Source organism: Stomoxys calcitrans, chromosome 3 (genome assembly GCF_963082655.1).
Source record: "Stomoxys calcitrans chromosome 3, idStoCalc2.1, whole genome shotgun sequence".
NCBI lineage: Eukaryota > Metazoa > Arthropoda > Insecta > Diptera > Muscidae > Stomoxys > Stomoxys calcitrans.
In genome coordinates this window covers 92972350-92997253 of record NC_081554.1, presented here as the reverse complement: position 1 = coordinate 92997253, position 24904 = coordinate 92972350, and the positions used below count along the sequence as shown (strand labels likewise).

At 38.9% G+C, this 24904-nt stretch overlaps 1 protein-coding gene across 1 annotated transcript; it reads right to left on the bottom strand.

Moving 5' to 3' along the window:
- Positions 1-356: 356 nt before the first annotated feature.
- LOC106084097 (P protein) lies at positions 357-24074 on the bottom strand. The gene is made up of 10 exons (XM_013247572.2): positions 23642-24074; positions 9625-9751; positions 9331-9566; positions 9096-9253; positions 4284-4556; positions 3745-4203; positions 3354-3680; positions 1027-1522; positions 866-959; positions 357-783 (listed from the first exon to the last, which is right to left on the bottom strand). Exons 1-10 carry the CDS (start codon positions 23847-23849, stop codon positions 699-701), a joined length of 2463 nt encoding a protein of 820 aa, XP_013103026.2. The 5' UTR covers positions 23850-24074; the 3' UTR covers positions 357-698.
- Positions 24075-24904: the final 830 nt, after the last annotated feature.

The window sequence follows — 24904 nt, the reverse complement described above, 5'->3', positions numbered from 1 at the left end:
TTTCTTGTTTGACATTCATTCTTTTCATCTATATTTGACGTAAACTTTTACCGACATTGAAAATCGCTTACCTTAGATTACAGAATAAATTTATCGTTGATTCAAACGATTGTTTTCGTTAATTCACGATGCCGGTTCGGTAAAAAAGAAGTTTTAGAGAATCGCACTACAGAACGCAAATCAACGAACGCTGTTCGTTAATATGACAACCGGTCTTTCTTTCAGTGTATGCATCTGATTTTAATTCTTAGGATTATCGAACTGCTTTTCGGTTACATAAAATAGCTAATATTGTTGTCAGTTGCATCAAATTCCCATATAATGGCGTCAATGCCAAACAAACAAAAGACCTCCAGTTATTCATTCAAAGTGAAACTGTCAATGCTTTTATTACACAGATACACACGGATAAACGTTTCAACGACAATTAAATGTAAGTTTAAACAATTGCAATAATGTAACGAGAGATAGAGCGATATACACTTAGATGTAGATATAAACATACACATACACATGTGTATAAAAATAAATAAAGTAAGTAAATAAATTCCTGTAAGTACATTTATAATGAAATAAAGTCATTTTTATGTGAGCTGCATTGGCACCGCGCTCTCCTCGATACTCCCACATTTGTGAAAAAGTTGCACTCCTTCATTTGGCATATTTCTGGGAAATGTGGAGCAGTTGACACCAACCCCTCAATGCCATTCGAAGAGAATGTGCGAGAAAAACAAATAACCGGTTATAATGGCAATTTGACCCAACATCATGGGAAATACAATTCTAAAACAGAAAACGGAAAAATTATAAACTTCTGTGGAAGAGCGGATACGACAGTCAACAATAGCAATCTGACAATATTTACTTTAGGTATCGTGTAAATGAAATTTTATAGCCATGCTGCTCCGCTATACCAGCTGACAAAACATTTGCTGAAGCTCCATAGAGGGTGCCATTGCCTATGATTAAACAGAATGTAAATGTATTAGGGGTTTTTTTTTATTAATTCATTTTATGATTCTTTACCTCCTAGGCAAGGGCCAAATGCCAAGGCCCACACCAATGGCTCCAAGGGCAAGCCCAAAGATTCTTTGGCCACCAACGATACCACCACTTTAACCATCATTGCCGTCACCGGTATGCTATCCAGTACTGCCGATGCCAAAGCAGACATCCACAGAATAATAAATATGGCCATGGCCAAACGATTTTTCTTTTCCACGCACAAAATAGCATGTTCCGTAATTTCACCGATCCAGGCAAACAGACCCAAACGCTCCACACACTCCATCATTACAAACATGGCGGCAAAGAAGAGCAACGTGGTCCATTCTATGCGATGCATTAGATGCTCCATATCCTCACGATTGAGTATAATCAGCAAAGCGATAATACCGAGTAGAGCAACCCAACCCAGGGGCAGAGTGCGCCATTGTGGCACAGATTGAATGAAGAAACAAATGATGATGAACACCAGGGCACAGCATGCCTGAGCAAGGAGGGTTTTGTTTTTGATGGGATACTAGAAAGAAAAGAGAATATTAATTAAATAAAGTATATAATGTACAGCCGAGGACTGTCATATGCCACATGTCCATATCCGGCAAGGTCAAATACTTGAGAATGATCTAAGTTCTAATGCAAAGTTAACTGGATCTACCCTCCATCATGGATCACATTTGTCAAGTTCCTTGCCTGGTATTTTTGTAGGCAAACAAAGGATAATGGATAAGAATTGCTATGCTATTGAAGCTTTCTTAGGTTATAGGCTTAGATGTTGAAGACAAAAATAGATCCCATTGAGCAAAATTATAATTGCACCCTAGAGGGACTTAAGGTCGGTTTGCATGGGAGCTACATCAGGTTATGGACCGATTCAGACCATTTTTCGCATGAATATTAGATGACATGGAAGAAGTCACTGTGCAAAATTGTAGCTAATCCGGATAAAACCTACGCCCTCCAGTGGCTCGAGAAGTGAATTCGGGAGATTGGTTTAAATGGGAGATATATCACGTTAGTCCATATTTGGCACGTTTGTAAGAGGTCATAGATTAACAGCAACTTTACCAAATTTCAGCAAAATCCGATAAAAATTACGCCCTCTAGAGGCTTAATAAGTACTATCTGGAGATCGGTTTATATGGGAACTATATTAGGTCTTAGACCGACTCGAACCATATTTGGTACACCATACTTGGTACATCCATTAAATGTGATAGAAGACGTCATAGTACAAAATCAGCCAATTCCGATTAAAATTGCTCCTTCTAAAGGTTAAACCGGGAGGTCGGTTTTTATGGGAGCTATATCAGGTTTGGGCAGATTTAAACCATACCTGACACGTAAGGTGGAGATCATTGGAGAAATCATTGAACAAAATTTCTGCAAAATTGGATAAGACTTCCACCCTCTAAAGGCTCAAAAAATAAAATCTGGAGATCGGTTTACATGGGAGCTATGGTGGAGGGCATAAAAATGAACTCGATACGTCAAATTCTATAGTGCTAAGCAATTTTGTATGGCTGACTTCTTGCGCATCTTGCGCTGATTAGCTGTACAGGTATCCAGGTATGTTGTTTATATTCAAAGCTCCCCAGCAGTCCGCGTCACACAGTGTTGCCCTGGTGGACAAAAATCTAAAATAAAATTTATTATGACTAAAGCTACTGTGGGAGGCCAACGTAGCGCAGAGGTTAGCATGTCCGCCTATGACGCTGAACGCCTGGGTTCGAATCCTGGCGACACATCAGAAGAAATTTTCACCTCCTAATGCTGGCAACATTTGTGAGGTACTACGCCATGTAAAACTTCTCTTTAAAGAGGTGTCGCACTGCGGTACGCCGTTCGGACTCGTCTATAAAAAGGAGGCCCCTTATCATTGAGCTTAAACTTCAATCGGACTGCACTCATTGATATTTGAGAAGTTTGCTCCTTAGTTCCTATCCCGGGACTATGGGTGAAAAGAGGAGCGTAGTTCCTGGATTAAGAATTTCTGAATTTAAACTACTTAATGGGGTGCTCCTCTTCAGGCATTATTTGAGCAAATCTGCCAAAAATATGTCAGCTTCTTTTTCAATTCACCCCTTGTTTACATCGATGCAGTCTCTTGTAGTTGTGCCAGTCTCTTGTATTGTGAATTGCAATTTCTAATACATATGTATATATTTGGTCAATATCTCAACCTTGCCATATTTAATAATATACTTTAATATCATTAGCCATAACAGGCTTCTTGTTCTTTACACAATCTAATGGTATCTAGCGTTTTAAGTTAACAGCAATAACAGCGACTTGTGTGACATGTCTTTTAGATTCACAGTAAATATTCGACTCAAATTAGCAATACTTACCTTAATTTTCAAATCTTCCAAAGTATGCACATAAGCTTCAGAGGTATCCAACCCATTAAGCTTTCTCTTAAGGGAATTTTTCAAAATTCGAACTTTCTTTAGCAGGGTCTCACGAACAACATCGGCATCTTTGGAAAATGAGGAAATAGATTTGGCAGCCTTATGCCAGACGCGAATCTCTCGACGCAGATCCTTAATATCTTTGGGTTCGTTTAAGCGCAGCGATTCGATTTTACGGAAAACCAAACGCAAGTAAATGCAACTCTGGAGGACGGCAAGAATGACACCAGGTATAGTATGGGCAACAAACTTCATGAAGGTGACACCCTATTAGGAATATATGAAAGCTACATTAAATTATACCCCAAAGAGCAAAAGTGTGAGTTCTCACATTAGAAGCTATAAAATGGTTGGAGCAGATAATAATACTTATGGGATCTCCGATGGGTGTTAGGGAGCCCCCTATATTTGCATGAACTATTATACCCAACAACACGGGCACCGGATCCAAACTCATAACTTCGCAAAGTCGTATGGCTACGGGAGTCATCAAAATCACTGTCGTCATATTGTCCAGGAAACTTGAAACGAAACAAGTCATCAGACACAGACTGTAGATCATGGGCCAAACCTTGCCCTGGGAAAATTCATAAGCCATCACAGCTATGTAATCGAAAACACCCGTTTCCGTCAGTATGCCCACCAATATCATCATGCAGAAGAGTAAAGTTAACAATTCCATGTCCATATATTTCACGATTTCCTCCATGTTGGGACGATCATTGAAACAAGCCAAGACGGCTATGGAGAGAGTGGAACATACAATGGCCACAAAGGTTCTTTCGAAGACCTGTAATAAAATAACAAATTAAAAAAAATGTATATACTTTAAAATAAAAAAAAAAATCCATAGCTCATTGTTATACTTACCTCCCATACTAGCAATGCATAGAAAAGCAAAAGTATTAAAGCAGCCAATAGAGTGCCCGTCTTGACATTAATTATCAAAGGATTATAAGTCAGTTTTATGGCAATGTCCGTTTCAATATTCGTGGACATATTCAGTCTCATTTGCACATCCTGGTTTCCAATTTCATCAACATCCTCAGGGGAAACTTTAAAAGTGATATTACGCAATACCACCGGCGAATAGTCGAGCAGATCTTCATTAACCAAAGGTATGAACCAAGGATCCAGTATGTCCTGCAAATGGAAAGTATTCTTTGAAAATCATTCAAAGTTAAATTGAGTTCATAATTATATACCATCATAATTATTAGGGTAATAGTTAACATTATTGCCTTATTCAATGTTACTTTATTTTAATTGGCTATGACAGAACATTAATCCCATTAGCCGAATCTAAAATGACGTTCCAAACGCCTCTATCTTCTGCGTTCCTTCTAAAATGTCTTTCACTACTTGATCACTCCATCGGAATTTTGTGGTCCCGGTCGTCACAGTGATCGCATTCAAAAGACTTCGTCGCTGAAGCTTCTTTATTCAATCTGACATGCCCTTGCCAACGCAACCGTTGTATTTTGATTCGATTAACTATGCTAACGTCGTCATACACCTCATACAGTTCGTTTTCCATACAACGCACAGTGGGGGAAAATGGAAAAAACTAGTAAAAAATATGACGTGTGAGAACGGGTAAAGATATCTCTTGGAAATTGAAATGGTTAAAGCTAAGGCGTTAACGAGATCATGTGCAAAATTTCAAGGACCTAGTTTTCCCGGGCGCCTTTTGGCAGTCCCCTAATGTTGGTCACTTTGGTATTTCGAAAAATTGTTCGGGCTGCCAAATCTTCAAAATTTTGCTGGATATTTCTCAAAAATCCCTACAAAAAAGCCAGCTTGAGGTGATAAAAAAAAAACTAAAAAAACGAATGGAGATATCTTGGTAATTCTTTTGAATATTGCAGATAAAAGGGTCCTTAAAAAACCCAACATAATGTCTGCCCTAATTTTTTTACAGAAATCCCCATAATATCCCTTTCAAGCAAAGATGGTTTCAAAATCGGAATATTTTAGGAAATATGCTAGGGAGGCTACAAATATTATTAGGTGCAAACAATTTTTTGCATGGGTTTAGGGTACATATGGATTCACAAAACATGTACCCAATTGGGAGATCTTAGTTTAGAAAATTTTAAGTTCGAGGGGTTTTCCCATTTTTATACCCTACACCACCACTGTGGTACAGGGTATTATAGATTTGTGCATTTGTTTGCAACGCTAAAAAGGAGAAGAGCTAGACCAATTGTTAAGTATACCGATCGTCTCAGAATCACTTTTTGATTCGATTTAGCCATGTCCGTTTGTGAGTCCATGTATTCTTGTAATCGAAGTGCAGGTCGTATATGTTGTCCAATCATCACGAAATTTTGCACATATCACTTTTTTGGCAAACATTCTATACCATCATCAAGGATTGATTCTGCGTTATACTCTTAACCGCCATCGTCGAACACTAGCTGCTGGGGAAAAATGTTCTTTCCATATGATATCCATATCATAATTTTGCGCAGTGTGAATCTCTGTTCAATGGTCAATTTTGAGCAGTGTGAATCTCTGTTCAATGGTGGATTTATAGTATCTAAAGCCTGAAGCATTTTAAGGCAATGGCCCAACTAAATAGCCCCAACATCTGTGAGCTTGACCACTACACTTCTGAATGGTGCATTCCCGGTCCAGCCTTCTATCCAAGGTCATCCCAAATATCGTTGACACTAGTCAACGTTCAATGAGGTCACGTTGTGGGAAAGACAACCGGCCAAAAGTCATTTGAATCACCACCCAGGTTGAGATATCTCTTTGAAATTTTTTAACAAATTTGTGTGTAAAATTTCAAGGCTCTAGGTTGTCCGGGCGTCTTTTGGCAAGCACGGACAACAAGTGATGATATTATTGAGGGCAAGCCCCTCAAATTTGTGTTCAAAATTTCAAGGCTCCAGGTTGTCAGGGCGCCTTTTGGCAAGCCCGGACAACCAGTGGTGATATTGGTTCCGGGGACATTCGACTCTTATTTAATTATTTTTTTATTTTTTGCAATTTTTACCGAGACCTGCTTCGTATTTTGCTATTTAGGGAAACATTTGTGTTTCGATTTTCATTTCTATGATGATTAGGATTTGTGACAACTTTGCCGCAAAAAGTGTCCACATCTGATTATTCAGTTAAAAGTTACAGAGTTAAAAAGTCAAAAATATGAAAAAATTAATTTTTTGGTAAAAAAAAGTATTTTCATTGATTAGTCTCAATTGCAAAATATTCTTAAATACATTTTTTCTTTCCTTTTGTTTTTTTTTTGTAAAAAGCACATAATGTATTGTAGTTTTTTTAAGTCAAATTTTAACAAGTTATGTCAACGGGTGCTATATGTACTTCAAAATAGGCAATTTTTTATTAAAAATTTGTAAAACCGCACCTCTCGAGTTCTCAAATTCCAAAACCCATATCGCCCACAATTTTAGAAATCGAACCAAAAACGAAGATTTGACAGCCTCAACAAAATTTTCGAAACATTGAGGTGGCTAATTTTAAAGGCCTGCCAAAAGGCGACAGTTCTCACACGGCATATATTAAAGTAGTTTTTTCGGTTTCATCCCACTGTGCGTTGTGTTTTAAACTGGAGAAAAACACACGAGCGATAGAAGACCTTTAATAGATTGCACAGTTTCCCCAATCTACATCAATAACAATCTTTTAAGGTTCATAATTTAAAAAAAAATCGGTTTGTACATGATTCTCCCCTCTTATAAATAGAAGTCTTATTGAACAAAAATACTTTAAAGTGGGAAAATCTTGGGCTGGGGTACCCTCCGATACTCCAATTCTATAAATTTCATATTTGAGATGCATATTTAATAGTTTTTTAGCCCGGCTCAATATAACTGAAACATTCATTCCCACTTCTATTGTTCATTATACCCTACACCACTACTGTGGGACAGGGTATTATAACATAGTGAATTAGTTTGTAGAGAACTTTGGTCTCTTTCTCCCTAAGTTGATCCACGTCTGGTATTGTGTTCCAACCTAAGTGCCGGTATTTTTAGCCGCGAATGCCGGGCAATGGCATAGCAAATGCTCCAACGTCTCATCAAGTTCCCCATATGCCCTACACATGCTATAACTTAAGGCACCGATTTTGCATAAGTGAGCTCGAAGCTCCTATGTGTCCTGTTATGATACCAAAAGCTATACTGACCTCCTTCTTAATTCCTTTCAGTAATATCCTCGTCTTCTCACGATCTAGGTCTCCTCATAGGATTTTCGCCAACCTACCGACCGTTTCGTTGCTCCCCAGTGTTACATGCGCATTCGTCGCACACGCCCTAAACCAAGTTTATTGACGGCAGTTCACTGACTTTCACTGTCAAATCGTCTGCTTTCTCATTCCCAGTTACTTCGCTATGGCCCGACGCCCAAAAGGAAGAGAGATATACCCATTGATAAGTATACCGATCAACTCAGAATCACTTTCTGATTCGATTTAGCTATGTCCGCCTGTCTGTCTGTCCGTCTGTACATGTTAATTTGTGTACAAACTAAAGGTTGCAATTTTTTTTTATTGTTTCTCGGCCTAGAGACAAAGCCTATTGAAATTGGAAAAAATCGGTTCAGATTTGGATATAGCTCCCATATATATGTTCGTCCGATTTCCGATAATACTGCAATAAAATGGTCATTTGTTAACCGATTATCTTGAAATTTGGCAGGAAGGATTTGCTAGTGACTCCTAACATTACAGGTGAATTTCATTAAAATCGGTTCAGATTTGGACATAGCTCCCATATACAATATATGTTCGTCCGATTTGCAGTAATAATGCAATAAAATGGTCATTTGTTAACAGATTTTCTTGAAATTTGGCAGGAAGGAGTTTCTAATGACTCCCAACATTACAGGTGAAAAATCATTAAAATCGGTTCAGATTTGAACATAGCTCCCATATATATGTTCGTCCGATTTGCAGTAATAACATAATAAAATAATAATAATGCAATAAAATGGTAATTTGTTACCCGATTCTCTCGAAATTTGGCAGGAAGGATTTTTTTATGACTCTCGACTGGTGATTCTCATAGATATTGGTTCAGATTAAGACATAGCTCTCGTATATATATCGTCCGATTTTCATTCCTAAAGTCACATCAAGCTCATTTATTGACCCATCTTGCCAAAAATTTTTCAAAAATTTCTCCTCGACGACTGCCACAGTATCTGAGAAGTTTGCTGAAATCGGTTCAGATTTTGGTATAGCTCCCATATATATGTTCGTCCCATTTTCAGAAATATTGCAAGAAAGTGCTCATTTTTTAACCGATTCACTCTCAATATTACTGATGAATTTCATAGAAATCGGCCCAGATTTAGATATAGCTGTCATATATGTATATAGATTTTCACCCCAAAAGCCACTGCAAGCGCATTGTTTGACCAATCTTGCCAAAATTTTGGACAATGCTTTCCTCGACGACTACCACATTACCTGAGAAGTTTGCTCGAAATAGGTTCAGAATTAGATATATGTTCGTCAGATGTTGGCATGTCAATAATGTTGTCATTTGTCAACCGTAGTTATTACAGTTTGAACATATTTGCTTGCAGAGGTACACCAAAATTGGCTCAGAATTGGATATAGTTCCCACATTGTACTTATAGGGTAGGTGTCGGCACCGCCCGATTTTTGCCCTTCTTTACTGTTTTTTTTTTGTTTTTCAAAAATCTTACCTTAAATTCCGTATGATTTGTTTTGTGATTGAAATACGATAGCTGGGGTTGTATTGTTAAAATATTTTCCGTTTCATTTGAATTGTAAATGGATTCATTGAAATGCCCAGCAACATCCAATTTAAAATCACCGGTGGGTTTGTTACGAAGCAGAAAATCTGTAATTTTAAACAATTCATAACCAATTACAAATTTCAAAAAATACCTGTGAATACATTTTCAACAAAACACTTACTCTTGCCCTTTTCAGCAGGCACTTCCAATGTTTTCTCAAGCAAATGTTTTTCTTCGAACACCATGAAAACAACAGCGGAAAATAGCCAAAAAATCATGAGACAAACACGTTTTGTCATTTTAATACGATGGCGCTTTTTCCTCATCTTCTCTTTGGCCTCAACTTTGTCCATGCACTGTAGGGTGGGGTTTAACTGATAATGTGGCTCAAGATCTGAATGGCCTTCATCATCCGTGCTGCATTAATTGAAACTTTGAAATGCAAACAAACCGCAAAAAAATTAGAAAGACCTACCTTTTTCTGTCATTGTCATGATGACCTCGAGCCTTTATGTGTAAAAAATCGGAGCCAGAAAAACTGCGTTCATCTTCAGGGCTAGATTCCTTTCCATTCGAACCATCTTCGGTGGGAAGAGAAGTTCCTGAGGGTAAGAAATTACACCACTATCAGTATGAGGTCGGAGATTTGTGTAGACAATAAATCTTAAACCAAGAATCACATTTACACAAATTCCACAGACGATGGCTGTATCTTAAGAATCCTGTATAGAGGCCAAAGGGGAGAACGCAAACCGTAAAACGCATACTCTCCATTTTTTGGCTTTTTACTTCAATAAGTGAAATAGAAAATATTGTAGTGATCGGTTAGCGATAACCCTAACCGCCAAGACGTCTAAAGTTGGATGAAGTTCACTGTTAGAGAAACGAAGGTACTTTGCCAATACCAGTTGGTTTTACTTTAATCACATTATTTGCAAACATTTTTAATACCCACCTCCGAAGGATGGGGATATTTTCATTTTGTCATTCCGTTTGCAACACATCGAAATATTCATTTCCGACCCCATATATATAGTATATATATTCTTGATCAGCGTAAAAATCTAAGACGATCTAGCCATGTCCGTCCGTCTGTCTGTTGAAATCACGCTACAGTCTTTAAAAATGGATATATTGAGCTGAAACATTGCACAGATCCTTTTTTTGTCCATAAGCAGGTTAAGTTCGAAAATCGGTCTATATATAGCCCCAATTAGACCGATCCGCCGATTTAGGGTCTTAGGCCCATAAAAGCCACATTTATTGTCCGATTTTGCTGAAGTTTGAGATAATGAGTTGTGTTAGGCCCTTCGACATCCTTCTTCAATTTGGCACAGATCGGTCCAGATTTGAATATAGGTCTTAGGCCCATAAAAGGCGCATTGATTGTCCGATGTCGCCGAAATTTGGGACAGTGATTTATGTTAGGCCCTTCAATATTCTTCTTCAATTTGGCTCAGATCGGTCCAGATTTGGATATAGCTGCCATATAGACCGATCTCTCGATCGGTCCAGATTTGACTATAACTGCTATATAGACCAATCGCTCGATTTAAGGTTTAAGGGCGCATTTATTGTCAGATTTCGCCGAAATTTGGGACAGTTAGTTGTGTTAGTCCGTTCGACATCCGTCTTTAATTTGCCTCAGATTTTGATATAGCTGCTATATAGACCGATCTCTCGATTTAAAGTCTTGGCCCCATAAAAGTCACATTTATTATCCGATTTTGCTGAAATTTGACACAGTGACTTACGTTAGGCTTTTCGACATCCGTGTCGTATATGGTTCAGATCAGTCTATATTTGGATATGGCTACCAAAAAGACCAATATTTTCGTTCGCTCCCTTCGGTCCTTATAGCGGATAATTAGCTTAAATGTCGCATGAGGTATACCCAATTATTTTAGTTCCCCTGGAATGTGTACGTTATTTCCCAGTCTTGTAAGCTCGTCCTCTCTGCAACTCCCAAGGATATCTCATTGGCGCATCTCCCAGAACTGGCGAATTTTAAACTGTTGAGACATCTCCTTGAGAGATCTCCGCTTGGTACACACTGCAGTGATAAATAACCATCTCGTTATACCCAGCCCAGTTTTTCAGAGTAGACCCCAAAACCCAGATGGTCGTCGAATCAGGAACCAAAGAAGTCTTTGTACCTCCTATTACCAGGGATATTGGAGCACCTATCGGGTCTATCAGGTATAGTAAAGTACAATACTTTCATTAAATTGCAGCACAGCCAATGTTTAGTCTACACTGGCACACTCGGGCATTGACCAAAGAGAGAACTTTGGTCTCTTTGGTCACGCTCGTAGTAGGCCGAAAGGCGAAAATATTGGAAAAAGTCCACAAATTTTTGTCTGTTGATCTGAACAGAAAAAATCGCCTAGACATTTGTAGAGAAAGACATACGCTTTCAGTAATATGGCGCGTTGATCTTTCTATTTCATATAGAGTGAGATACAGGGTGTCAAAGTTGAGCACTTTGCACTTCTTCAACTCTGACCGGGCTATAACTTTTGACCTACTGAACCGATTTGGGACTTTGGAAAAAGAACTTGGCAAGAATTAAGCATAATGTAGCATGTCACCATAAGTTTTAAAATATCAAAATTTTGCCTTCCTTTTTTCATTGTTCTTTTATTAACTCCGTCAATTTTTAAGCCAAAATTGCACATTGCAAATTTTGCCCATGAACATTCCACTAAGGAACAGGGGCAAACTTCTCACATATCAATGAGTGCAGTCTGATTCAAGTTAAGCTCAATGGGGCATCCTTTTTATAGCCGAGTCCAAACGGCGTCCCGCAGTGCTACACCTCTTTGGAGAAAAGTTTTACATGGCATAGTACCTCATAAATGTTGCCAGCAATAAGAGGAAAAAACTACCGCTGAAAATTTTTTTCTGATGGTCTCGCCAGGATTCGAACCCAACCTTTCAGCATCATAGGTGGACATGCCAACCTCTGCGCTACGGTGGCCTTAAGCCACATACATGAAATTTCACACAAATTGTTCCAATATATATATGCACACAAAGAGAATAGCATCAGTATCCTAAGTGGTTTAAAAATGACATTGTTTTCAATATGAAAATGTTTTTTTGTTACTTTTGTACATTTTTGATTTCCAAGTCGTACAACTTTTGACTGAATTATCGGGTGTCATTGTAAATTTTGCCACCAATCCAAATCACACTTCAAAATTGAAAATCGAACCACAAATGCTTTCGTAAATCGCAAAATACCAAGCCAATCTCGGCCAAACTTTCAAAAAATAAAGATTAAAAAGCCCATTATCCCGGAAACCAATTGAGATTGTATACCCCAAGCGGACTTTTTTGGGATTTTTGAGCACTATCCAGCTAAACAGAATTTTGAAAATCGGACCACAAAATGCCGAGGTGACCTATTTAAGGGCCCTGCCAAGTGGCACCTTAGGAATTCGGTGCTACTTACAAAATCCTTAATTGTTTTCCATACCACTTCCCTATGTTGGTCAACGTCTGATATTGTGTTCCCACCTAAGTGCAGTTATTTTTATCCGCGAAAGCCGGGCAATGGCATAGGAATTGCTCCAACGTCTCATCAAGTTCCCCATATGCCCTACACATGCTATCACTTGCGGCACCGATTTTGCATAAGTGAGCTCGTAGCTCCCACGTGTCCTGTTATGATACCAAAAGCTATATTGAACTCCTTCTTAAATCCTTTCCGTAATATCCTCGTCTTCTCACGATCTAGGTCTCCTCATAGGATTTTCGCCATCCGTTTTGCTGTTCCACAGTGTTACATGCGCATTCGTTGCCCACGCCCTTAACCAAGTTTATTGACGGCAGTTCTCTGACCGATCGGAAACTTCTCCCATTCCTTCCGGGTTTCCTATTGTCGCCTCGATTATACCGCGATAGTATGAACTGCTCCAATCCTATATCCATTCTCCCATCGCCTTAAGTCCCATAGCCGCAGTGGCTGCCTCGCACTTAATCTGTATGTCTATGGGTCGGATATCTAGAATAGTTTCCAGTGCCATAGTGTGCGTGGTCCTCATCGCTCCGCTTATGCCAAGACAACATGTTCTCTGAACCTTTTGCATTATCCTTACGATGCACTTGGATGCCACCGTAGCGCAGAGGCTGAATGTCCGCCTATGACGTTGAACGCCTGGGTTCGAATCCTGGCGAGACCATTAATGGTGGTTTTCCCCTCCTAATGCCGGCACCATGTTAAACTTCTCTCCAAAGAGTTGTAGCACTGCGGCACGCCGTTCGGATTCGGCTATAAAAAGGAGGCCCCTTATCATTGCGCTGCATTCATTGAAATGTGAGAAGCTTTCCCCTGTTCCTAAATGTTCATGGGCAAAATTTGCATTTTTCACGTTGCACTTTTTCTCCATCCCAGTTCACCAAACTACTGAGGCATAAGTTAGAATTGGTCTAATCACGCTTCTGACGAGACAGTGGATTATCCCCGGATTCAGACCCCATTTCAAGCCTACGGCCCGTCTACATAGTGCCCAACATCTATGAGCCTTCTCGGTACGCTCCTGAATGTGACACTTTCAATTCAGTTTTCTGTCTAAGTATTCGACTTATCAGATATAGAAATCGTTCTATAAAGAAAACGTGGTGCGTCAAATTGGCCCACCTTTGTCTCCCTAGTAAACAGGCAAATTTCTATCTTCTCTGATTTAGCATTGAGATCCCTAGGTCTAGCTCAGTCTTGTGCCATATGCAAGACCCTTTCGGTCCTTCTTCTTCCATGTTTTCCACAGATCTTCGCTTCACATGGGCTGTTTGAATTTGAGCAGCTCATTCGATGTCCAACTCTTTGTTTTGAGTAGAAAGAACGTAAGGCTTATACTTCTGTAGGCCTTTTGTGTTGCATAACTTGCCTTGCCGGGCTTGGGTATAAATATCACCCTTGACTCCTGTCAGGCTTTCGAAGTATATGCAAATCTTACGCACCAGATAGGGCTCCTCATTCCGTAGCATCGACGGAAATATTCCATCACGACCGGTTGACTTAAATGGTATGAAGCTCAACCTCATTATTTCAAGATTTCGGTGTCTCCGTGAGTTCCGTTGTGTCCTGTGGAAAATGGGTTTTGATCAAAAGACTCAACATGTCGTCCGTTGTCTCTGATCTCACTCCCATGTCGTCTACTAACGTTTCAGTTTGGACATGAGTTTTTAAGTTAACGCTATCGACTTGTTCGCAGAAAAGCTTCCAGGAGGCACGTTTTGGAGCTCTGGTCATTTACTTGTATTCGTTTAGCCGTGTGTAATACACACACCAATGAACTTCCGCTTTTTTACGACGTGCTGTATTGTATGGTCTGCGTACCTTTTTCCAATATAGCGAATCTCCCCGGTCATCCAGGGATTTTCTGGGGTGATTTCCTTTCCCGAAGAGGACAAATATCTTCGAAAGACCCCACTAGTGCAGTCGTAATCCTGTTCACATTGTCGTCAATGTCTGCAGTGCTTGGACAATCTAAATTATCTTGACCAAGTTTTTTTCTGAGAAGTCTTCTGAATTTTGTCCAGTTGGTTTTCGACTTATTGCGGAAGCTTATTCGTATTCGTATTCGGCGCTGGCCATGTTATTCTAAACCTAAGGTGTGGCGATGGTCAGAGACCCTCCAATCCTGAACCTCATCGATTAGATTTTCCAAACATATCGTCACAGGAGGCCACCGTAACGCAGAGGTTGGCATGTCCGCCTATGACGCTGAGCACCTGGGTTCGAATTCTGGCGAGACCATCAGAAAATAATTTTCAACGGTGGTTATCCCCTCCTATTGCTAGCAACATTTGTGAGGTACAATGCCATGTAAAACTTCTCTCCAAAGAGGTGTCGCACTGCTGCAAACCGTTCGGCCCCTTGTCATTGAGCTTAAACTTGAATAGGACTGCACTCACTGATATTTGTGAAGTTTGCCCCTTTTCCATAGTGGAATATTAATGGGCAAAATTTGCAATTTGCATCGTCACAATTAATACCTCCTCCGTAATTCTACTATAAAAGGTAGCGGTGTTACCAATATTAAGTGTTATTAGGTCGTTAGTATTCAAGAAATTTACCATCTCTGGGGAAAATATTTAATCTAAATTTTTATGATAAATAACGCAGGTACTCGGCCGAGTACCAGTGTTAGCTACGTTGGTGGTTTATTTGGATGACCTCAATCATTGGGCCTCCATTAAATGAGCTTCTTGGGAGTAGGTGATGGTCTCATCTTTCGCTCCCTGTTCTTTAGGTTGCATTGAGTTTCCTGTCACTGCACTGCCTGATGTTTCAGTATTAGGTTCTTTGCCAACCCGAATCTTGATAAAGTCGGTAATGGCTCTTTCGTCGTGTCCCTGTTCATTACGCTGTGTTGAGTCTCTCGCCCCTACACTGTCTAATGTTTTAATATTAATTTCTTTGCCTATCCTAGTCTTCCAAATCTTGAGTAAATGGGCTTCTTGGGAGTAGGTGATGGTCTCATCATCCGCTCCCTATTCTTCAGGTTCCATTGACTTTCCTGGTACTACACTGCCTGATGTTTCAGTATGAGGTTTTTTTGCCTACCCTAGTCTTCCGAATCTTGATAAAGTCGATAAAAGTTCTATCGTCGGGTCCCTGTTCGTAAAGCTGTGTTGAGTCTCTCGCGACTACACTGCCTAATGTTTTAATATTAGGATTGGTGCTTATTCTATTCTTCTCATTATTCGGACAGTCTGTGATGGTCTCGTCTTCAGCCCCCTGTTTGTTAAGCGGTCATTGCCGCCACTGCACATCCTAATGTTTTAATATGAGGATTTTTGCCTATCTTACTCTTCCCAATCTTGAAAAAGACAGCCTTGCACCTAGGACCTTAAAATTTTCCAGACGCACCTAAGCCCTAACTATTTGAAATTTCAAAGAGTTAACTCCATTAGTTCGCAAATCCACCCACTGTGCAGTGGGTGGATTTTTGGAGCATCATACACAAAAATACCTGTAACTGCTAGGCGAAAATTTTAAGTTTAAATCAGACGTCATGGAAAGGCTGAAAATGCATCCCTTGCCTTATTTACCTGCACGATTGCAATCGTTGGGATCTTTAATCGTATTCTCGCCCTTGTTTTGGTCTAGGTGCCGTCTGCCCTCATTCATCCTTTTATCATAATTACCACATCCAATGTGTGATCACTTCGCGAAATACCCACCTAACTATGGGAACGGAAGCCAATTTACATTTCCAAATTAGCATTTAATGAGTTATGGTACAATAGTTAACAATGTGTGTTTTTCTCAATTTGTTGTCGAAGTTTATGTGAAAATGAAAAGCAATAGCGAGTTCATAGTATAGGGAACACTACGTGCTGGTTATGTAAATTCATATCGAAGTTTTGACTGCAGATGAGTGTTAAGCAGCAATAAATCACTGCAAATGCGATTCATTAAGGAAAATGGTACTTAAATCTCAATGTTAATTTGAAACAAGTAAAAGCGTGCTAAGTTCGGCCGGGCCGAATCTTACATACCCTCCACCAAAGATTTGCTCTGCCATTAGAGCGATATCAAGATATGGTCCGGTTTGGACTTTAATTAAATTATTATTAGTTATAGACCTGTGTAAAATGTCAATTCGAATGAAAATTGCGCCCTTTGGGGGCTCAAGAAGTGAAATAGAGGGATCGATTTATATGGGAGCTGTATTGGGCTATATACCGATTCAGACCATAATAAACACGTATGTTGATGGTCATGATAAGTTATGCAAAATTTCAGCAAAATCGGATAGGAATTGCGCCCTCTAGGAGCTTAAGAAGTCAAGACCCAAGATCGGTTTATATGACAGCTGTATCAGATTATGGACTGATTTGAACCATACTTGGCACAGTTGTTGAATATCATAACAAAATACTTCGTGCAAAATTTCATTCCAATCTGATAAGAATTGCGCACTCTAGAGGCTCAAGAAGTCAAGACCCAAGATCGGTTTATATGGCAGCTATATCAGGTTATGGACCGATTCGAACCATACTTGGCACAGTTATTGGATATCATAACAAAACACGTCGTGCAAAATCTTATTCCAATCGAATAAGAATTGCGCACTCTAGAGGCTCAAGAAGTCAAGACCCAAGATCGGTTTATATGGCAGCTATATCAAAACATGGACCGATATGGCCCATTTACAATACGACCCGACCTACACTAATAAGAAGTATTTGTGCAAAATTTCAAGCGGCTAGCTTTACTCATTCGGAAGTTGGCGTGCTTTCGACAGACAGACAGGGGGACGGACGGACGGACAGACGGACGGACATGGCTAGATCGACATAAAATGTCACGACGATCAAGAATATATATACTTTATGGGGTCTCAGACGAATATTTCGAGTAGTTACAAACAGAACGACGAAATTATTATACCCCCCATCCTATGGTGGAGGGTATAAGAAGCTGCAAAAAAATAAACCTGCTCAGGGATGAGTAGCATGAAGCGTTAAAGTATTAGTGGTGTGGTACTAGTAGTAACTTTGGACAACTAAAATATAAAATATTAATGTATAATGATGATGGTGATGATGATAATGGTGGTGATGATGGAATGGAATGGTTGACTGGTTTTTAATTGAAAGTTCAACTTTTTTTGTGTGAGTGTACCCAGCAAAAACTTAATATGTAAAATAATGGATAATTCATTGTTCACAGGTATATTAGCTGCTCAAATAAAATGAGTTATCTACAGGAATACCAAGTATTATATATGTCATTACACCTAACCTTCAATGAAGCTCAAGAATAAACTCTTATTGGTAACATAATAGTAAAGTCATTATAATACCCTTGGCATTCAGGCATAGGGTATTATACTCAGAAAAATGTTTATGAGACTGATATTAAAGAAATGGGCGTTTATGCGAATTGTGGCTAGCCTATTCATTGTTTTTTGTCTTAATGCCCATTTTACTTAAAGGTGCACACGACCACAAAATGTATACTGCCAAATTCTGAATGCACCTTACATCCACATTATTTTTATACCCACCACCGTAGGATAGGGGGTATATTCATTTAGTCATTTCGTTTGCAACATATCGAAATATCAATTTCTAATCGTCTAAAGTATATTTATTCTTGATGGTAGCAAAAGTCTAAGACGATCTATCCATGTCCGACCGTCTGCCTGGCTATTGAAATAATGCCACAGTCTTTAAATATAGAGATATTTAGGTGAAACTTTGCACAGATTTTTTTTTTCTCCATAGGCAGAGTAAGTATGCAGATGGGCTATATCGGACTATATTTTGATCTAGCCCCCATTATACCGATCTGCCAATTTAAGGTCTTAGGCCCATAAAAGCCTCATATATAATCCGATTTTGTTGAAACTTGAAACTGTGAGTAGTTTAGGGCTTCCCGACAACTGACCTAAATAAGGTTCATATCGGACTATATTTAGATATAGATACCATATAGACCGATCTTCCGATAAAGGGTCTGAAGCCCATAAAAGCTTTATTACCCGATTTCGCTGTTATTCTAAGGGTTATTCTAAGCCTCCCGATATGTGACCTTAATATGGATTAGATCGGTCCATATTCAGATAAAGCTGCCATATAGACCTATCTCCCGATAAAGGGTCTGAAGGCCATGAGAGCTTTATTTATTACCCGATTTCGCTGAAATTTAAAACAGTGGGTTATTTTAAGCCTCCCGACATCTGACCTAAATATGTTTCAAATCGGATATTTCAAATATTTAGATATAGCTGTCATATAGATCGATCTCCCGATAAAGGGTCTGAAGGTCATAAAAGCTTTATATCTAATACGATTTCGCTGATATTTGGAATAGTGCGCAGTTTTAAGCCTCCTAACATCCTACCCAAATATGGATTAGATCGGTCCGATAAAGGGTCTGGAGCCCATAAAAGCTTTATTTTTTAACCGATTTCCCTAAAATTTTAACCCAGTGATTAGGTTAAGACCTCATACCATCCGACCTAAATATGGTTGAGATAGGACTATATTTAGATATAGCTGCCATATAGACCGATCTGCCGATAAGGGGACTGCAGCCCATAAAAACTTTATTTATTACCCGATTTCGCTGAAATTTTAAATAGTTAGTTTTTCTGAGCCTCACAATATCCGACCTTAATATCGTTCAGATCGGTTTATAATTGAATATACATGCCAAAAAGACCAATATTTTGTTCTACGAAATTGAATAGTGACATATATATTAGACCACACAATGTCCATGACGAATTTGGGAGCTTAAGTTATCCAATTTTCACCGGATTGTTACGAAATGGGATTTACATATATACCCGAGGTGTTGGGTATCCAAAGTTCGGCCCGGCCGAACTTAATGCCCTTTTACTTATTAGTATTTAATTAGTTAATGTACTATGATGTGCGAATTTCTATTACCATCAATCATTATACGCCCCAAGGCCACATGATATTTTATTTACACAATAAATATAGCCAAACGTTTTTGATTAAGATGACTGATAGGCAAATTAACTGTCTGACAGTGTACAGTAATTACTTGTTATCGGGCGATATAAACACTTTGAAAAACAATATTTGGCAAGTCCTTTTTTCGTATATAGTTAACACTCAATTACCCGGAGAATTAAAGTGAATGGATAATCATTGGGTGGATTGGCATTCATAAATGACACTGACCTTAAACACCACTTTTCGCTTGACAAATCCTTAACTACTTGAAACATTTTGCAGGTCATTGGGAAAAAAAGGTTGGTCCTAACTCGTTGGAAACGTTTGATAATAGATTTAGGTAAATAGACAACGGAGCGATAAAAAATGGTACAGTACCTGATTTAAAAAAATTATATTCACAAACGTCCCCCAGATTGTGATGGGTGGTAGAACCTTTGCTGCAACCACATTGCTGCAGCAAAGGTTCGCACTCGTCTAAGAGAAGAGAAGAAAAGCTAGGCACGGGATAACCATCAGCACCACACGGGCTGGGGCTCCGATCTGTGTAGTGTTCACCACTGGAAGGTAGCGGACGCGTCCACAAGTTGCGTATAGGGAAATGCTCCATACGGAGGAACAGTAGTTGCTGTGGCGGACAATCAGTGGTAACGAGTGGGGAGTCTCTGGCCGCGTGACACCGGTTCTTACTAAAATACTATGATGCTCGATATAATAAGGCGGATAATTGATAACCCAAATAACCAATGGCTATCACGTTCCTGCAGCGATCGGTCCTATGGACCGGAACGAGCTTGCTTACCTATAAAAGCTTGACGCCAACTACTGTTCGACGTTCATGCCGAAAAATTATGCAATTTTCACCAGATTTTTGGAGAAATGTGGTTAATACGTACATCCGATGAGGTGGGTGTTCAAAGCTCGTCCCACCCAAATTGAAAGCCTTTCTATACTCTCCCACCATAGGACGGGGGCATATTAATTTCGTCTTTTCTGTTGTAACTCCTTGAAATATTTATGTGAGACTCAATAAATTATGTATATTCTTGATCGTCTTGACATTCTATTTCGATTTAACCATGTCCGTCCATGTCTCTCTGTGGAAAGTACGATAACCAGTGTTGCCACTCAAGAAAATTATTTCCTAACAAAATTAAAGAAAAATCCTTGCAAACCTGATCAAAACCCATCCAAAATTCTACAAGCCAAAAACACGGTGTATGTTTTCATACCTGCATCGAATAGATGACCACTTTGTCATTCCATTTGCAATACATCAAATTATACATTTTCCACCATACAAAGTAACACATACTAGATCGTCGTAATATTCATGGACCATCCAGCCAGTTCCATTCGTCTGTCTATTAAAATCACTCCACAGCCTATAAATATAATACACATTGTTCACAGATGGTCTAAATCTTGATATAGCACCTTTTATACCGATCTCCCGATATGATTTCCTGAGTTTATAAAAGTAGATTTTTTGCTCCGATTTCAATTAACAACTCTGACGAGTTTGGAACGATGTCCCAGTTTAAGGTCTTGAGCCCATAAATGCGCAATTACTTTCCAATTTCGCTATAGCAGACCTAAACCTAGACAAGATCTTATCATATCGCCCTATTTCCCGAGTCCTGAAACTTAATTTAATATATAAAATTTATATGTTGGAAAACCCTACCAAAACTTGAGGTAAGCCTACCAAACTACCAAGAAAATAAAAACCTAGCAAAAACGGCAACATTGGCGCTAACTTTTAAACAAACAAAGCTAGGCTCACGAATTTTTGCACAAATACTTCTTATAAGTGTACATCAATTGCGATTGTAACTTCTTGAGCGAATTTATTTTGCACGTGATGTTTTGTTTTGACTTCCAACAGCTTCGCCAAGTATGAACGAAATCGGTCCATTAACATAAGCGTAGATAGGCCCCGGGGGGGTTGACTAACCAGCCCCTAGAAAAGTTTTAAAGTTATCGCCTCCTAATGCTAGCGACATTTTTGAGGTACCATACCATGTAAAAACTTCTCCCCAAAGAGGTGTCGCACTGCGGCACGCCCTTCGGAATCAGCTATAAAAAGGAGGACCCTTATTATTCAGCTTAAACTTGAATTTGACAGCACTCATTGATATGTGAGAAGTTTGGCCCTGTTCCTTAGTGAAATGTTCATGGGCATATTTGTATTTGTCGCACTGCGGCACGCCCTTCAGAATCGGCTATAAAAAGGAGGACCCTTATCATTGAGACTAAACTTGGATCTGGCAGCACTCATTGATATGTGAAAAGTTTGTCCCTGTTCGCATTTGTATTTACAAACTTTCCACAAGGCAGCTTGGTATTCTTGAGCGACTAGTATTGTGTGTTGTGTTACAACTTCCAGCACCTTTGCCAAGTACGATCCAAATCGGTGTATAAGCGATACAACTCCCATATAAACCGTTCTCCCACCATGAGTTCTTGAGCCCCTGGGAACCGAAATTGTTGTGCGATATGGCTGACATATTATACGTGGTGTTCTGTTATTATTTTCAACATTCGCCGTAAGTATAGTTCAAATCGGTGTACAAACTGATATAACTCTATATAAACCGATTACCTGATGTGTCTTCTACGGCCCGTAGAAGTTTCAATTGTTTGCTTGATTTGCTGATATGTGTAAATTTTTAGCAGAATCAACAGTGGTGGGTTTCCAAGATTCGGCCCAGCCGAACTTAACACGTTTTTACTTGTTTCAAATATATGTCTGGTATTAAAAATGAGTCCATCTTGACATTTTGCTGTTTCCCAAATTGTTGTTTGTTATTTTTCCTATCACACTTCCTTTTGGTGCTTAATACCATCGTCTATCCAAACAATGTACAAAGTATTTAACATTTTATACTTGAAGCATTGATCTTCAATCTACCTTTGTCAAATGTTATCTCAGCCCTACTGATATGAGGAGAGACAGCAGCCACATAACTTCACATAACAGAAATCATAGAGCAGCCTTAAATTATTCATGAGATTATCTGTGAATCCTAGCCAAGAAACTTGAGAAAAAGTTTTGACATCAATTTGCTAAGAACCATAGAAATTCATTCACAACCGTTTCGTCTGGAGAAGAAGAAAGAAAAAAGTTTTGTCAACACGTGTCGGGTTTTGGGGCAGAAGTTTTTTCGCCTGTCTGATTATCAAATCGACCGGACACTAAGATATGCCATCCACACTTCTCCTCCCACATTGGCTGCCGAAGTTTTTCGCCTGTCTCATTATCATATCGACCGGACACTAAGATATGCCATCCACACTTCTCCTCCCACATCGCCTGCTGTGTACCATACTCTGTCTGTTAGCATCCATGCATGCAGATGCTGAATGAATATCAACGCCAGGGTTAGCGTTCATCGATATTAACTAAATTTTATGTGCACAGAACTTGCAAGTATATTTTCATTTTATTTCCGAATTTATTTTTGGCAGAAAATCAAAAAACAAAATAATACAAATAAAGAAATGCAGAAGAGTTTTCTGATGTAAACAAAAAGTTCATATAAACTAAAATATATATTAGCTTGCCTATGAAAAACTAACTGTAGAAATTTTTTGGCTAGCTTTCTCAATTGGTCATTACAATAATTAGCAGAGACAAAAACACATATTTGGGTCAAAGCTTTCATTGCTAAACACCCAAACTGCTTATCACAAAACCCACTTACCCTCTACTTCACAACTCAAGATCCATTCAAGCTGTCAACATAATCGTCAGACATTGCCAATTCACCAACAACAGCCTCATTTACATCCGCTCGTTCTATTTTAGCCGAGCTAAAAAAATGTCATCGACATCTTCAGTGTCCTTTCAAATAATTAACACACCCCCTCACCACCCACCCTATACAAATCAAGCGCATAATTTTTATGGATGCTCATCCATGACAAAGATGTCCATTTCACCTTCTCTTACGTCTCCTCCTCCACGCTGTAATATCAGCATCATATCTTCTATGCTTGAGAATGTCACATTTTAGGCAAGCCCCTTTGTACTCACTCACCTCTTAAACGTTCATTTTCCATTTGAAAGGAAACCATACTGGGGTCATGTCGTATTTGTGGAGGCAGAGCGCGCCATACCTGTAGCGATTGTTCGTTCACTTGGCCCGGTGGCACAACGATATTTTGGCTAGAGCGACGACGTTGCATTTCAATGCCATTGCTGGGGCTCGTACGTTTGAATTTACGCAACTTGTCATGTAAACCCATTTTAATTGGTTTTTGTTTTTAATTCTTCAATATCTCTTTAAAATATTTGTTTTTTATTCACTTAAAAGTGGCATACAAAACTTTGTCAAAAATATATTTTACTTATACTAAACTAAAGAAAAAATACTTTTGTATAATCACTTGAGAAAATTTGGCCTACACCGATTCGATTTAATCATTTTTGGCTTTAGTTTCACAACGTTTTCATCTTCGAACGTCTCCCAAACGACTGAACTAAGTGTTGCTGTTGAATTGTCTGGAATCTGTGTTGGGTTCTTTCTCACTTGGTTGTTGTTATTGTATATTGTGTTAGTTCACCACACAATTTCCACCACAAACACACACAAAGTAACAAAATCGCCCACTACTCTCTGTTCTGGCCCTAGAATATTATCTCTCTATTCTCTTGGTTGTTTAGCGCCACTTTCTACCCAATGGAAGGAAAAACCATTGGAAAATAAATAAACAACTCTCAGTCATATTGCTCTTTATGTTATGCTCTGCCACCAACCCTCATACAAAGGACTTAATGTTTTTGTGGCTGCACGTTTGTTGTCTCTGTTTACAAACAAATGTCGTCACTGTGGTCTTAACTGTTTTGTTTTGTTTCCCTTGTTTTATTTTGATGTTAAGCTCTTTGTTTCCTTCAAATGTTCACCTTGAGTTTAGCAGCGCATACCATACCGTATGTGTATGTGTCACAGCATGTCTGTATATGAGTAGTGGTGAAACCGATTATTACTGTGTATTGTGCAAAACTCGCCATGTGTTGATATTTGTTGGCTCATTTTGTCAATTTGATGGTTATGGTCATTCCTTTTAGCCTTTGAAATAATACCACACCTGTCAGATAAACATTTTACATGGTTTAGAAACATTTCACTTACATTCACAACATCATGCAAATGCAAAAAATCATATTCTGCATTTTTGCGCAGATATCATATTCTGCATTTTTGCGCAATAATGGTCGAATGTTATGATGTCCACTGCTGTTTATTATCATTGAAAATTATTTGGTAGTAATCAATTGCTGGAAAATAAGAAAAGATAAT

Bases quoted from the DNA above. Each gene is read 5' to 3' on its own strand.
- LOC106084097 (XM_013247572.2), bottom strand. From the start codon at position 23,849: ATGGGTTTACATGACAAGTTGCGTAAATTCAAACGTACGAGCCCCAGC. The intron at 9,254-9,330 runs GTAAGTGTTTTG...TTAAAATTACAG, and splicing joins GCCTGCTGAAAAGGGCAAGA to ATTTTCTGCTTCGTAACAAA. The intron at 3,681-3,744 runs GTGAGAACTCAC...TATTCCTAATAG, and splicing joins ACCATTTTATAGCTTCTAAT to GGTGTCACCTTCATGAAGTT.